Genomic DNA, 13,440 nt, shown 5'->3' with positions numbered 1-13,440 from the left:
CACACCCCCCCACACACTGACTGACCCACCCCCCCCCCGCACACTGACTGACCCACCCACCCCCCCCGCACACTGACTGACCCACCCAGACACTGACTGACCCACCCACACACCGCCACACACTGACTGACCCACACCCCCCCACACATTGACTGACCCACCCACATACCCACACACACTGACTGACCCCCCCCCATACACTGACTGACCCACCCACACACTGACTGACCCCCCACACACTGACTGACCCACCCACACTCCCCCCCACACTGACTGACCCACCCACACACTGACCCACCCACACACTGACTGACCCACCCACACCCCCCCGCACACTGACTGACCCACCTACACCCCCCCCGCACACTGACTGACCCACCCACACCCCCCGCACACTGACTGACCCACCCACACCCCCCTGCACACTGACTGACCCACCCACACCCCCCCACACACTGACTGACCCACCCACACACCCCCGCACACTGACTGACCCACCCAAACACCCCCACACACTGACTGACCCACCCACACCCCCCCACACACTGACTGATCCACCCACACACCCCCACACTGACTGACCCACCCACACACCCCCACACACACCCACACCCCCCCCCCCACACACACACACACACACCCCCACACCCCCCACACACACACCCCACACATCCCCCCACACACACACACACACTGACTCACATACACACACACTGACCCACCCTGACTAACACACACACACACGCACTGACTGACACACACACACACACACAGACTGGAACACCCACCCGCCCGCACACTGACTGAACCCACCCACCCCCCCCCGCACACTGACTGACCCACCCACACCCCCCCCCCCGCACACTGACTGACCCACCCCCCCGCACACTGACTGACCCCTCCACCCCCACCCCCACACTGACTGACCCACACTGACTGAACCCGCACACTGACTGAACCTGCACGCTGACTGACGCACCCACCCCCCCGCACACACATACACATACACACACTGACTGACACACACACACACACACACACACACACACACACACACACACACACTGACTGAGACACATACACACAAGGAATTCACACTTAGTGCAAATAGCTAATACAGGGGATGTGTGCCGAGCACGCGCATTATAAGTCAAATTTATTTGCGTTTTGTCACTGAAATTGTATTTTGATTTTTAATTAAAACATCACCAATACAAATACAATTTCTGTGACAAAAGTCAAAGAAGTTTCACTTACTATGCGCGTGCACAGCACACACAGCTTTTTTTTTTTCTAATATGTCTAGAACTTCTGTGGAATCTTTCAAATATGGTCTTAATAGTTAGACATATTTTTACAAAAGTTTGTCAATGTAAGCAGAAAGGTTAGCTGTCCGGGAGTCTATCCCTGATATTATCTGTCTCCCGGGGGGACTAGATAAACTCTTATGTATTTTCGGGAGAAAATTGGAAATTGTGGTTTTTCATTTAGCAGGAATTTTAATTCTTGTTCTTCTAATATTCCTAGATTTTTCCTTTATCTATGCGTATTTTTAACTCTCCTGCAAATTCCTTAGATGGATCTTTATTCAATAGCATATAGTATCGGAATCTCCCAATACAGTAACCTCATTGATTCTTTTAAAATACAGCTGCAGCGGCCATTATTCGAATAAATCACGGAGCCGATTTCGTGTGCTCTGCTGTACTCCTTGCCACAACAATGTTACGTTCTATTGGGAAAAATGTTACTGTGTATCCTCGTCTAAAAGGAGCTCTAATCAAATTGTATCCAACAAAATGATGCATGCTAACAATAAGCATTAGGTTTTGCTAGAAGTTTACATTATTTCCTGCAGCGTGTCTTCACCCAGCTCCAAATTATTATACCATGCCGCCATTACTGTCCATTGCTAAACTGTAAAATAGAAAAAAAACATTAAACAATCAACTACAGTCTATTAACAGTATTTAGATAAAAAACATCAGTCGTCAAAGAATTTGATGGAGCGCCTGGGAGTGTCCCTTGGAGTGTACAGATAAAGAGCCGCAGTGCCTTATGATATATCCTGTACACAACGGACATTACACATATATCCACATTCTGGTTGGGTGTTTATTGATGTGTCAATTGATGTGGGTGTCACGTGGACTCCACTAGACACTTGTCCCCTCAAGCTCAATTATATTATTCTACTGTGGACACTCCATCTTCATCTGGATACTCATTTATATATTCTCTACAGACGGAACCGAGTCTGATTGTTGAGCACTACACTCACTCTACTAAGAGCCCTTGTACACAGGCGGCACACTTTATTCTAACTCGGCTCGAGCTTTCCCGGCTTGCTCGTTTTTTTCCCTCGGCGTGCTGCGCGTCATCAACGTGCGGTCACGCTTCATCGGGAGCGTGCGCGCATGGCGCGCATGCCCAGGGCTCCCCGAGGGAGCCCTGGGTTCCTCTAATGTGGGGGATGGCGGTGGGGGGCTCCGGGGGACCCGGTGGACCAGGAGAGGGGGGGTGCCTCGATCGGAGGACCGATCCTCCGAGGCTCCGGCGTGTGCACGGGACACCTCGGCGCGCGCCCGGTATCTGTCGCGGCCGAGACCGGGCAAATGTTAGAATAAACTCGGCCGCGACAGTATGCCTGAAAAGGCCATTGATGCTGTCTCTCACGGTTCTAGCAATAACAGTGGTAACATAATTGAGTTCCTTAAATTTGCAGGAAGAGCCTTCTTGTCTTTATTGCCGTAAAAATTGACATTGTGGGTCCACTCGCTGTACAGCTCAAAACTGGCGTGGTGTTTAAAGAGGAACTGGGCATATTTCTGTGGTAGACCAGCACATCTGATCTTGAATTTATCCCAGACGCTCTGGGGCAGTTCTCTCAGCATGATGTCTGGGAGCTGTACAATCCTGGGTGCTGGAGCGGGTGTGCTTCTGCTTTTTTTCCAGACTTGACATTCACACTGGCAGTGAAGTCATTTTGGCCAAATCCCCATGAAGGACTTATCACGCATGCGTGTTAAACCGGTCAGAGGGATGAGTAGTTCCACGGGCCAAATTCAAAGCCTGAAAAATAATGACTCGTCCTGGGGAGGTGTCGATAACAGCTGAATGCATTTTGCTTTGTGAGGGTAGGAGGTGCAACTTTGTGATGTGTGATGCGCATGCGTGTCAAACTCAGCCAAGAACAAAAGGCTCAAAAATAATGTCTTTGTTTTTTTAAAGAAACACCCAGGGCCTGGGGGAGTTAAGAATAATGACTCGAATGCACTTTGCAACAAAAGTAGTCAGTTTTTGTCTAATGTGTGTGCGTCCTTCAATCCTTGTACACATAACCGTTTTAAAATGTTTGTGAGAGTGGGATATTTCAACAAACAGTATGAGAAGCAGAGCAAGCCTAGCAAAAGTTGAATGTTTTGAATAATAAATATAGAATAAAGATATTAATATTTATTTTTGTGGTTTGTTAGAATTAATTACCCATGCAAGTCTAATTATACTGCAAAATGCAACATCATTGATAAAATATAACAGTTGTGATTACAGTATAACAATGTGAAAATGTATTGAATATGAAAACATACAGTAGAGTATGAATATGAAAACATTTGCTTCCGTTTTGATTAAATATGAACAACATGCATAACATACTGTAGTGTTTTCCATTAACCATGAAGTGGAATAAAAGCATGTTGTCCAAAATAATAGCGTGGCAAAGTTTTAAAAGCGTGAAGCTGGTACTGTAATACTGACTATATAAAAGTTAAAAAAGCAACGTTTTAAAAAAAGCGATATTAGAGTTCCAGCAAAATTCTCCTTATCTTTTGACGCTTTTCCGATGTTAAAGTTTATTTTCTGGGGAAAAAAATGATGCTATTATTACAGGTACATTACGCATGTGTCAAGTTGCGCTGTAGTGTGCATGAGTACAAGCATTTATACTGTATGGCAGGCATACTGTACACTACTGTAGTGTCATTGGGAATTAAAGTCAATACTGTACTGTATAGTGTAAAACAGTATACTGTAGTACATTATATTTACCTTCATTATAAACTTTGCCAACCGGGTGGAGATGAGCCAATGTCAGAGGTGTATTGTTCGTACAAGCTGAGGTCACTCCTGTAGTCTGCATTAGAGTTGACAGGTGCCTGCTGAAGCGGCTGAAGCTGCTGAAGCTAGTAATCATGTTGGGAATGAGGCTGGAAATCTCGCTGGTAATCTGGCAGGGCCAGGTAGCAAGGATTGCGGTTCACCAGGTTTTCACCGACGGTCGGACCGTTATTGTAAGCCGGTGCTGGTACGTTGCCGGATCGGGAAAGACGAATCTTAAATGGATTAAAAACCCGGCCTTTCTCCTTTTGTAGTTGCCATGAGCAAACTTACTGTCAAAAAGTGGTAGCACAGACCAATACCCTCTGCTATCTCCCTGTGGAGGGGCAGTGCGAAAATAGCAATCCTCATTAGTTAACGTTTGCCTTACCGAATGCTTCCACCCACGAACTTCAGGTGAAAATTTGAAAAAAATCATAGTTCGAAATGAAATATTCATATATTTCTGATGAAGTCGCCTTCTTATCAGTTCCAGCATTAATTGCAGAAAATATTAAATATGCATAACTACAGTACAGTCAGGTTTGGTATACATGGTATACATGTACGGAGTTGACATTCAGCAACGCTGCAAGGATGTAGAACAATGTAGAAAAAAGCCCACTGCATTGTGTTTTAGAGCTTTTTATTATGTAACGCCTACATTTGATACCGTCTTCAGCGTCTTGAAGGACCAAGGTCGAGTCACAATGGATCACTGTGGTAGACTTGTTTTTTATATGTTTTTTAAACACCTGCAAATTAACACAGTAGCACAGTACATAACTATACAGTACTATCCACTGGATAGTGCAAAAGGGAATTCATCAATTTCTGCCACCTGGCGGACACAAGAAAAACTGCACCAAATAAATCAGAATCCAGGTCATTCAAAGAAATCAACGGCGATAAACACAGGTGTGACTAGCGGCATTCATGGCAGCCTTCACGGAAATTCACAGAACCCGTGAATGCCGCGTGAAATACAGCAGAGTTCACGAAAACGGCTCTGTGAAATGTTCAGATTACAGCCGCTGCATCTCTATCGTCCTTTTTAGATTGTGTGACCCAGTGCAGTATGTAAGTACTGTGTCCTGTTTCCTAAAGTATGTGGAGAAACCACTCACTAATATCTCATAGGGGAATATACTTTACACAATACATTTAGCATCTGTATTTGGTCATGTACAAAGAAAAGAAAACCTGAAAACCTAATGTCGAGGTTGGAACTGAAATGAGAAGTCTGCACAATGAAGTTCAATGTCTTGACCACTAGACTTCACTTGACCTCCAAGAGAAGAGTAGTCACTGAGAATGGGAATGCAGATATGTGAGAAAAGCAGAGCCCATCTAACAACAGATTCTGTGTCTTTTTCAGAAAACTCTGCCCACCCTGGAGGACCAAATAAAAGCTAAACTTCAGGAAGCCGAGCGGAAACTGAAGAACATCGGCATAGGTGTTCCTGACTCAGACACAGGGAAACTTGCCCTCCTTATAGATGTAGGTGGAGAGTAGAGCACTTTGTATGGTACATAACTGTTACGATCCTAGAATTTAAATGAGTAAGATCAGTACAAAATATATATATTTTAATTAAATGATTTGAACACGAGGGAGTTGGGAGGCTTTTAAGGTCTGTGGGGCAATTGGTGCTAATAACTAGCCCATCTTCATTTGAAAATTGCTCTATTTTCTCAACACCTATTCTCTCCTAGACCCTCTACAATCTGGCTTCCGTACTGCTCACTCCACTGAAACAGCCCTCACTAAAATAACTGACGGCCTCCATGCTGCCAAAGACAGAGGTCATTACACTCTGCTCATATTACTCGACCTCTCTGCAGCATTTGACACAGTGGACCACCCTCTTCTCCTCCACATTCTCCATACTCTTGGTATTCGGAACAAAGCTCTATCCTGGATCTCATCCTACCTCTCCCATCATACTTTCAGTGTATCTTCTGCTAACACCTCCTCCTCCTCTATTAATTTCTTTGTGGGGTTACCCCATGGCTCTGTCCTGGGACCTCTTCTCTTTTCTCTGTACACACTCTCTCTAGGTGACCTAATAACATCTTTTGGGTTTAATTATCACCTATATGCCGACTACACACAAATATACTTTTCAACACGCGACCTTACACCTGCTGTACAAACCAAAGTTTCTGAATGTCTCTCTGCTATATCATCCTGGATGGCCCTCCGCCGCCTTAAACTTAACATGGCTAAAACAGAGCTCCTCATACTTCCTCCCAAACCTGGCCCTACTACCTCCTTCCACATTACTGTTGGAACTACAATCATTCACCCAGTTGCCCAAGCACGCGCCTAGGGTTCACACTCGACTCCTCTCTCACATTCGCCCCTCACATTCAAAACATTTCTAAAACTTGTTGCTTTTTCCTCCGCAATATAACAAAGATACGCCCTTTCCTCTGTTGCTCGACTGCTAAAACCCTGACTCAGGCCCTCTCCCGTCTTGATTACTGTAATCTCCTGCTGTCCGGCCTTCTTGCCTCTCACCTGTCTCCCCTACAATCTATCCTAAATACTGCTGCCAGAATCACTCTACTCTTTCCTAGATCGGTCTCAGCATCTCCCCTCATGAAATCCCTCTCCTGGCTTCCAATCAAATCCCGCATCTCACACTCCATTCTTCTCCTCACTTTTAAAGCTTTACACTCTTCTGCCCCTCCTTACATCTCAGCCCTAATTTCTCGTTATGCACCATCCAGACTCTTGCGTTCTTCTCAAGGATGTCTTCTTTCTACTCCCTTTGTATCTAAAGCCCTCTCCCGCCTTAAACCTTTTTCACTGACTGCCCCACACCTCTGGAATGCCCTTTCCCTCAGTACCTGACTAGCACCCTCTCTATACACCTTTAAGACCCACCTTAAGACACACTTGCTTAAAGAAGCATATGAATAGCACTGTAGATATTCTGAACACATGATCCATAAAGCTTGGCCCCCTGCAGACGCACTTACCAGAACTCCCTCCTACTGTCTCTGTACGTTCTCCCTACCTACCAATTAGACTGTAAGCTCCTCGGGGCAGGGACTCCTCTTCCTTAATGTTACTTTTATGTCTAAAGCACTTATTCCCATGATCTGTTATTTATATTATCTGTGATTTATTTGATTACCACATGTATTACTACTGTGAAGCGCTATGTACATTAATGGCGCTATATAAATAAAGACATACAATACAATACAAAATTGAGTTGGCAAAATGTGCCTCCCATTCTCTTAGGACTATCATTGTTGGCATCTACTGTCCCCCAATGCCCCACTACAACCCCTCTCTGTTGGGTCTAATTTTCTCACTGTTACTTTAGTGTAACTATTTCTAACTCTTCCTCTGTTGATTTATCTGTTGGGGTACCTGAAGGTTGGGTCTGGTACCTCTCCTCTTTTCTCCCAAACCCCTCTCCATTGGTGATATTCAATAATTTTGCTTAAATTACCACCTATATGCAGATGACACACAACTGTATCTATTAATACACTCAAGGAATGTTTACTCACTAAACGACAGTATGCTCTTATACACTGTAACCAATACACTCAAATGTACTCCTACTGTTTCTGTAAGTCTCCCCACATACCAACTAGACCAGCGGTGCGCAAAGTGGGGGGCGCGAGATTTTTATGGGGGGGGCGCGGCATTGCAGAGGCCCTGCGCTTTTCCCACAAGGCATTTAAATTAAATGTCAGGGGATCGTGTGAGGCCCCTGCAAGTCTAAACTTACCTGTCTCTGCCGTCGTAAGGACTCGTGTCCATGGCAACGCGGCGTCATGGTCATGTGACGTGACACGCGTCAAATGACGTCGCGGTTCACGTGACGTCACATGATCGAAATGATGCCACGTGAGGTAAGTGGGGGGGGCGGAGCAGAACAGACAGAGGGGGTGCAGCAAAAAAAGTTTGCGTGCCTCTGAACCAGACTATACGCTCTTCGGTGCAGGTACTTCTTCCTCCCAAAGTTACATTTGTGTTTAAATACACGTATTCAGTTCAACAAAGTATCCGGCCGCTCCTCCTTCTCTTACCATGCACCCCACCACTGGAAACAATCTACCGGAGACTCTCACAGCCACCACCAGTTTAAGTTCTTTCAAAACTAAAGCTGTCTCACATTTTAATCTGGTCTGTAACTGTTACATACGCCTATAATATACATCTTCTCTAACTGTGCATGCAATGTATTGTATATAATGTATAACCCTGCTCACTTAATGTAATTATTTATTTGTAACCATGTATTTGTCATCATAACTCTGTGCCCAGGACATACTTGAAAATGAGAGGTAACTCTCAATGTATAACTTCCTGGTAAAACATTTTTATAAATAAATACAAGACACATTTTTAGACAGAGAAGTTTAAACCACTTCTTACTTTTTTTTTTAATGTAAGGACAAGATTAAAAAGTGACGCACAAAGATGCAGAACTTGATACATCTCATTTTAAACTGTATTTTAAGTAACTCGTCCCAAACTCCTCCTATTGACACTCCCCAAAACGCAAGCCGAATCACATGGCCCAAAACTTTAAAGCGAAACCTTGATGGGCTTTAAAAAGTCAAAGACACACAACGTCGTTGACAGCTCTAAAGCCTAGCGATGAATTTCACATTTCAAGTTTGTTTTATGGTTTATTTCATTTGCTTACTGCTCTGCCTTGTGTATTATTTCCCTGCAGAAACTTAAACAGTTTACAAATGAAATCATTCATGCGACCCAAGGAGAAGAAGATGTAGCCAATGGTTGTCTGAAGCTTTTCACGACCATCCGAAGACACTTCTATTCCTGGGAACATTCTCTCAAAACGACATGCCAGAAATGTAAGTTTAGCACTGATCCACAGTCTTGGGTTTGCTACAGTAGCACAGGAGGCTTGTAACGTTTAAGGATAAGTATTATATGTTGTCAAATGCTAAATAAGTTGTAAAAAAAAAAAAAAAATTGTACAATTATTTGAAATATTAAAGTAAAAAGCCCCTCCAGCTTTAGAGAGGCCTCCATATCGGTTAATCAGCAATGAGTTTCAGACTTGTCCCGCCTGGAAGAAAACATCTGACTGTTAACATTTCAGTTCAAGAAAAATTAAGAGATGACATGGATCTTTATGAGAATCAGTACCGTGGACGAGAGCTTACTGGGTTCATCAACTACAGATCATTTGAGACTATATTACGGGAGCAAATCATAAAATTGGAAGTGCCAGCCGTGAAGAATTTAAAAACTATCGCTGGTAAGATGTTATTGTTATTTTTAACTCATACCTCATTTTAACTTGGCAGTGGCATTCCTTGCAGTGCTGTAGCTATAAGTATCTGGCAGTGCGATTGTACCTCGCTGCGATTGTACCTAGCAGTGGACCATTCCTCAGCAATTCATCTCAATGCAATTAATCCTATAACTACTTCTAGTGGTCTTTTAAACGTGCACGGTTCTGCTCAAAATACTGTGACTTCGCACAAAAAGAAATCAAACACCTCCCAAATTGCATCTAACGAACTTGATTAAAAAAAATATACTATAGGATATACTACTAAGGATTATTATCTTTGTAAAAAAAAAAAAAAAAAAAAAGGGTCGATGTCGTTGGTTCATGACGTATAGTTTTATTGATGTCAAAGTTTTTTTTTTTTGCATGTTTACTTTTTCTTAGAAACTGCCCGATCAAGTTTCTCACGAATTGCTTTGGACCATTTTATGCAATATCCCCATCTTCACAGAATTGTAAAGGTAGGGCAGATCGTTATATGTTAAAGAATTCACTGTAATCTTGCCTTGTTTACTGTAGCTTTCAAAATTAACAGATAATGAGTGTATCTAGAGAGGTACACAAAAAAGAATCCCTTTGTAGGCGCACCGCAGACCGTTATAGAATAAATGTGGTCAGGGGAAAAACATGTGTTTAACAAAATAATAAATATTTTTAATTAAATTTGTGATTGTGTAATAAAAAATAACAAATATTAAAAAACTGGTATTTACTATATTAAAAGACACTAGTTATGTCACAACGGTAGGTCCAGAGGAACTACTCTGGGCCCATCAGCAGATGTAGCTAATGTTAATTCACTGTGATGCCTTAGATGTTAGGCATATATCAAATGTATATCAAGGTATGTCCTGAAGTGGATGTTAGCCACTCAAATATGACACCTAGTGGTGCTGAGATGTATCACACCCTATGCCTTAAGCTGTATTATTTAATGCCTCTGTATTTTAATGTTACCACTAGCAGTGTGGTCCCGCGAGTAGATGCACGGTTAGGATCCGCCATGCATATAGCTACAGTCTATGGAGGGTCCTTAGCTGTTCTGTGTGGCTGGCTGGGTAAGTATTGCTCCGGTTGCGGATACAAATATGTCCTGATGGTGTGTGGCTACCTCGTACTGGTCACATGTATAGTATCTCAGCAGTGATGGGGTTAATACCCACTATACATATGGAGATATTGCTCTGTGTGTTTTAGCTGGGCGCGCAGGCACACTCTAGTTTGGAGCTAGAAACAAACTTGTTAGTTAGTTTTAAGGTGTCTGCGTTCACTTCGGTGAATACTTGCCGTGTCGCCCCTTGCGCCCCTTGATAACGCAAAGTGTGTACTCCCCGACATCCAAATATATGTGCACGGGGTCTACGGGGCAAAAATCAAGGGGCGCAAGGGGCGACACGGCAAGTATTCACCGAAGTGAACGCAGACACCTTAAAACTAACTAACAAGTTTGTTTCTAGCTCCAAACTAGAGTGTGCCTGCGCGCCCAGCTAAAACACACAGAGCAATATCTCCATATGTATAGTGGGTATTAACCCCATCACTGCTGAGATACTATACATGTGACCAGTACGAGGTAGCCACACACCATCAGGACATATTTGTATCCGCAACCGGAGCAATACTTACCCAGCCAGCCACACAGAACAGCTAAGGACCCTCCATAGACTGTAGCTATATGCATGGCGGATCCTAACCGTGCATCTACTCGCGGGACCACACACTGCTAGTGGTAACATTAAAATACAGAGGCATTAAATAATACAGCTTAAGGCATAGGGTGTGATACATCTCAGCACCACTAGGTGTCATATTTGAGTGGCTAACATCCACTTCAGGACATACCTTGATATACATTTGATATATGCCTAACATCTAAGGCATCACAGTGAATTAACATTAGCTACATCTGCTGATGGGCCCAGAGTAGTTCCTCTGGACCTACCGTTGTGACATAACTAGTGTCTTTTAATATAGTAAATACCAGTTTTTTAATATTTGCTATTTTTTATTACACAATCACAAATTTAATTAAAAATATTTATTATTTTGTTAAACACATGTTTTTCCCCTGACCACATTTATTCTATAACGGTCTGCGGTGCGCCTACAAAGGGATTCTTTTTTGTGTACCTCTCTAGATACACTCATTATCTGTTCATATATCCACTCCCTAGGCAGCACGCCCTAACCAACAAGGGGTTTTCGAGCGAGGTTTCTATCTATAGCTAGCTTTCAAAATTAACCAACAAGTTAAAGTGATTATTTAATACTGTAGAATTGCATATTGGATGCATCACTATAGCAATTAATTTGACTTAATGCTTCTAATAAACAATAAAACATTGCTTGGCATCAAAATCCCAGACAGGGTTTACACACTGATAACGATAATTGTCATTTGTATTTATAACTAAATGCGTGTTACCTCCTTTTTTCATCCTATGGGGAAACATGTATGGAATTTTAGTGGCTTTTATCTGTACAAAATGTAAATACGAGATCGGAATTCAATATGTCCGTCCCCCCCAAAAAAGTATGTGCCTGAAAAGGGAACTCTTTTCTGCGGCAGTGGGCAGACCGGGAAGGCTATAATGGATTCATTTTATGTTGCTGTCATTGCGCTGACACTTTGTAAGATTCTAGCATTCTTGAGGACATGTTGGGTTCTACTGCAGTCTTTTTAACTGGGTCAGAACAGTGGGCACAGAGGATGACTGTAAACAGCTTTATGTTTATACTACTTCAAAATGGCGTCCTTCCTGTATTAGAACTTACTACACATACTCATACTGTACAACATACCATTATTACCCAAACTTCAGGGGTAGTTGACTTTACCATATTATGCTATACTATGCATAATATATTACCAATATTACTAATGCAACAATGTCCTTTGCTGAATATGACCATGAGTATTTTGCCAAACAAACTGAAACATTTAAGTTTTTTGTGAATGTAACTGTAAGACACTCTGTAATATATGAGATTTTTATATTGTAGGTACGTGTTTTACATTTGATATAGAAAGCTAATCAAAACAAACTACAAGTCTGGCGTTACATGAACTCAAACAATTGTGATGATCTTTACAGTGTGCACTCATTAACGTTATCTTCTGACCTTTCATTCCTTCTTTCTACTTCATATAAGAGCAAAATTGAAGCTATTGGAGAAGAACAGGAACAAGAGGCTGAAAAAACAATCAGAATTCAGATAAAAATGGAAAAATTCCTCTACTGCCAGGATGATTTCTATGGCAGTGACCTGAAACAAGCACGAGATTCTGCAACTTTTGTGAGTGCTACAACCAGTCAAAGTCAGATTTCTGTTACGGAAATGTCCCACCACGTACGGGCATATTTAAAGGTGAGCCTCCCTTATAAAGGTTGTATATTTATTTTACAATAACTTTCAGTCAGTGGCGGCTGTACGAGAGGAGTTATCTTACATAAAACTGGCATCTCTCTATTCTGACCTTTCTTTGCAGTGTCTCTTAGACGGTTTAAGTGTCTCTTAGACGGTTTGGTACCGAAGTACTGGCACTGCACTGTGTAACATGCATCTCTTCTTTAGCTTCCAGTCTTTCTTTAACAAGGGATTCCCTTAACCTTTTAGGCTGCTGTGTACTGTGCGTTTCAGTATGAAAATAACCTTTGCCATTTTTCTTTTTAAGGGCACAACCTACCGCCTATCCAATCAGATTCCTCTCATCATCCAGTACTACGTCCTCCATGGGTTTGCAGACAGATTGCAGAGTGACTTGCTGCACCTTCTACAAGATAGAGAGCGGTTAAATGTGCTGCTTCAGGAAAGGCAGGATCTCAGCAAGCAGAGGCAGGCTCTGAAGGATCGGATCCAGCGTCTCAACAAAGCCCGTCAATGTTTGGCCAAATTCCCAGGTTAAACAGTAGGAGCCGTCTACTTAGGGAAACCTCATCCTTTTCAGTTGGAATAATATTGAATGAATAGTTACAAGATACTTGTATCGCATAGAAAAAATAGTCAATATTCAGTGCGCAAAGTGAGCGTGCTGCTTTTGTGT

At 42.8% G+C, this 13,440-nt stretch overlaps 1 protein-coding gene across 1 annotated transcript in view; it reads left to right on the top strand.

Annotated features, from left to right (window-relative positions):
- Window positions 1–13,440, top strand: part of LOC142491315 (interferon-induced GTP-binding protein Mx2-like) — a 52,518-nt gene that overhangs the window by 30,634 nt on the left and 8,444 nt on the right. The window contains exons 9-14 of the mRNA XM_075593702.1: window positions 5,477–5,599; window positions 8,808–8,949; window positions 9,201–9,359; window positions 9,780–9,856; window positions 12,549–12,764; window positions 13,072–13,297. Coding sequence (XP_075449817.1) covers window positions 5,477–5,599; window positions 8,808–8,949; window positions 9,201–9,359; window positions 9,780–9,856; window positions 12,549–12,764; window positions 13,072–13,297 — 943 coding nt within the window. The remainder of the gene's footprint in view (window positions 1–5,476; window positions 5,600–8,807; window positions 8,950–9,200; window positions 9,360–9,779; window positions 9,857–12,548; window positions 12,765–13,071; window positions 13,298–13,440) is intronic.

Source organism: Ascaphus truei, chromosome 3 (genome assembly GCF_040206685.1).
Source record: "Ascaphus truei isolate aAscTru1 chromosome 3, aAscTru1.hap1, whole genome shotgun sequence".
Taxonomy (NCBI): Eukaryota; Metazoa; Chordata; class Amphibia; order Anura; family Ascaphidae; genus Ascaphus; species Ascaphus truei.
The sequence above is the reverse complement of the archived record's forward strand: the minus strand, read 5'-3'. Positions and strand labels throughout refer to the sequence as shown.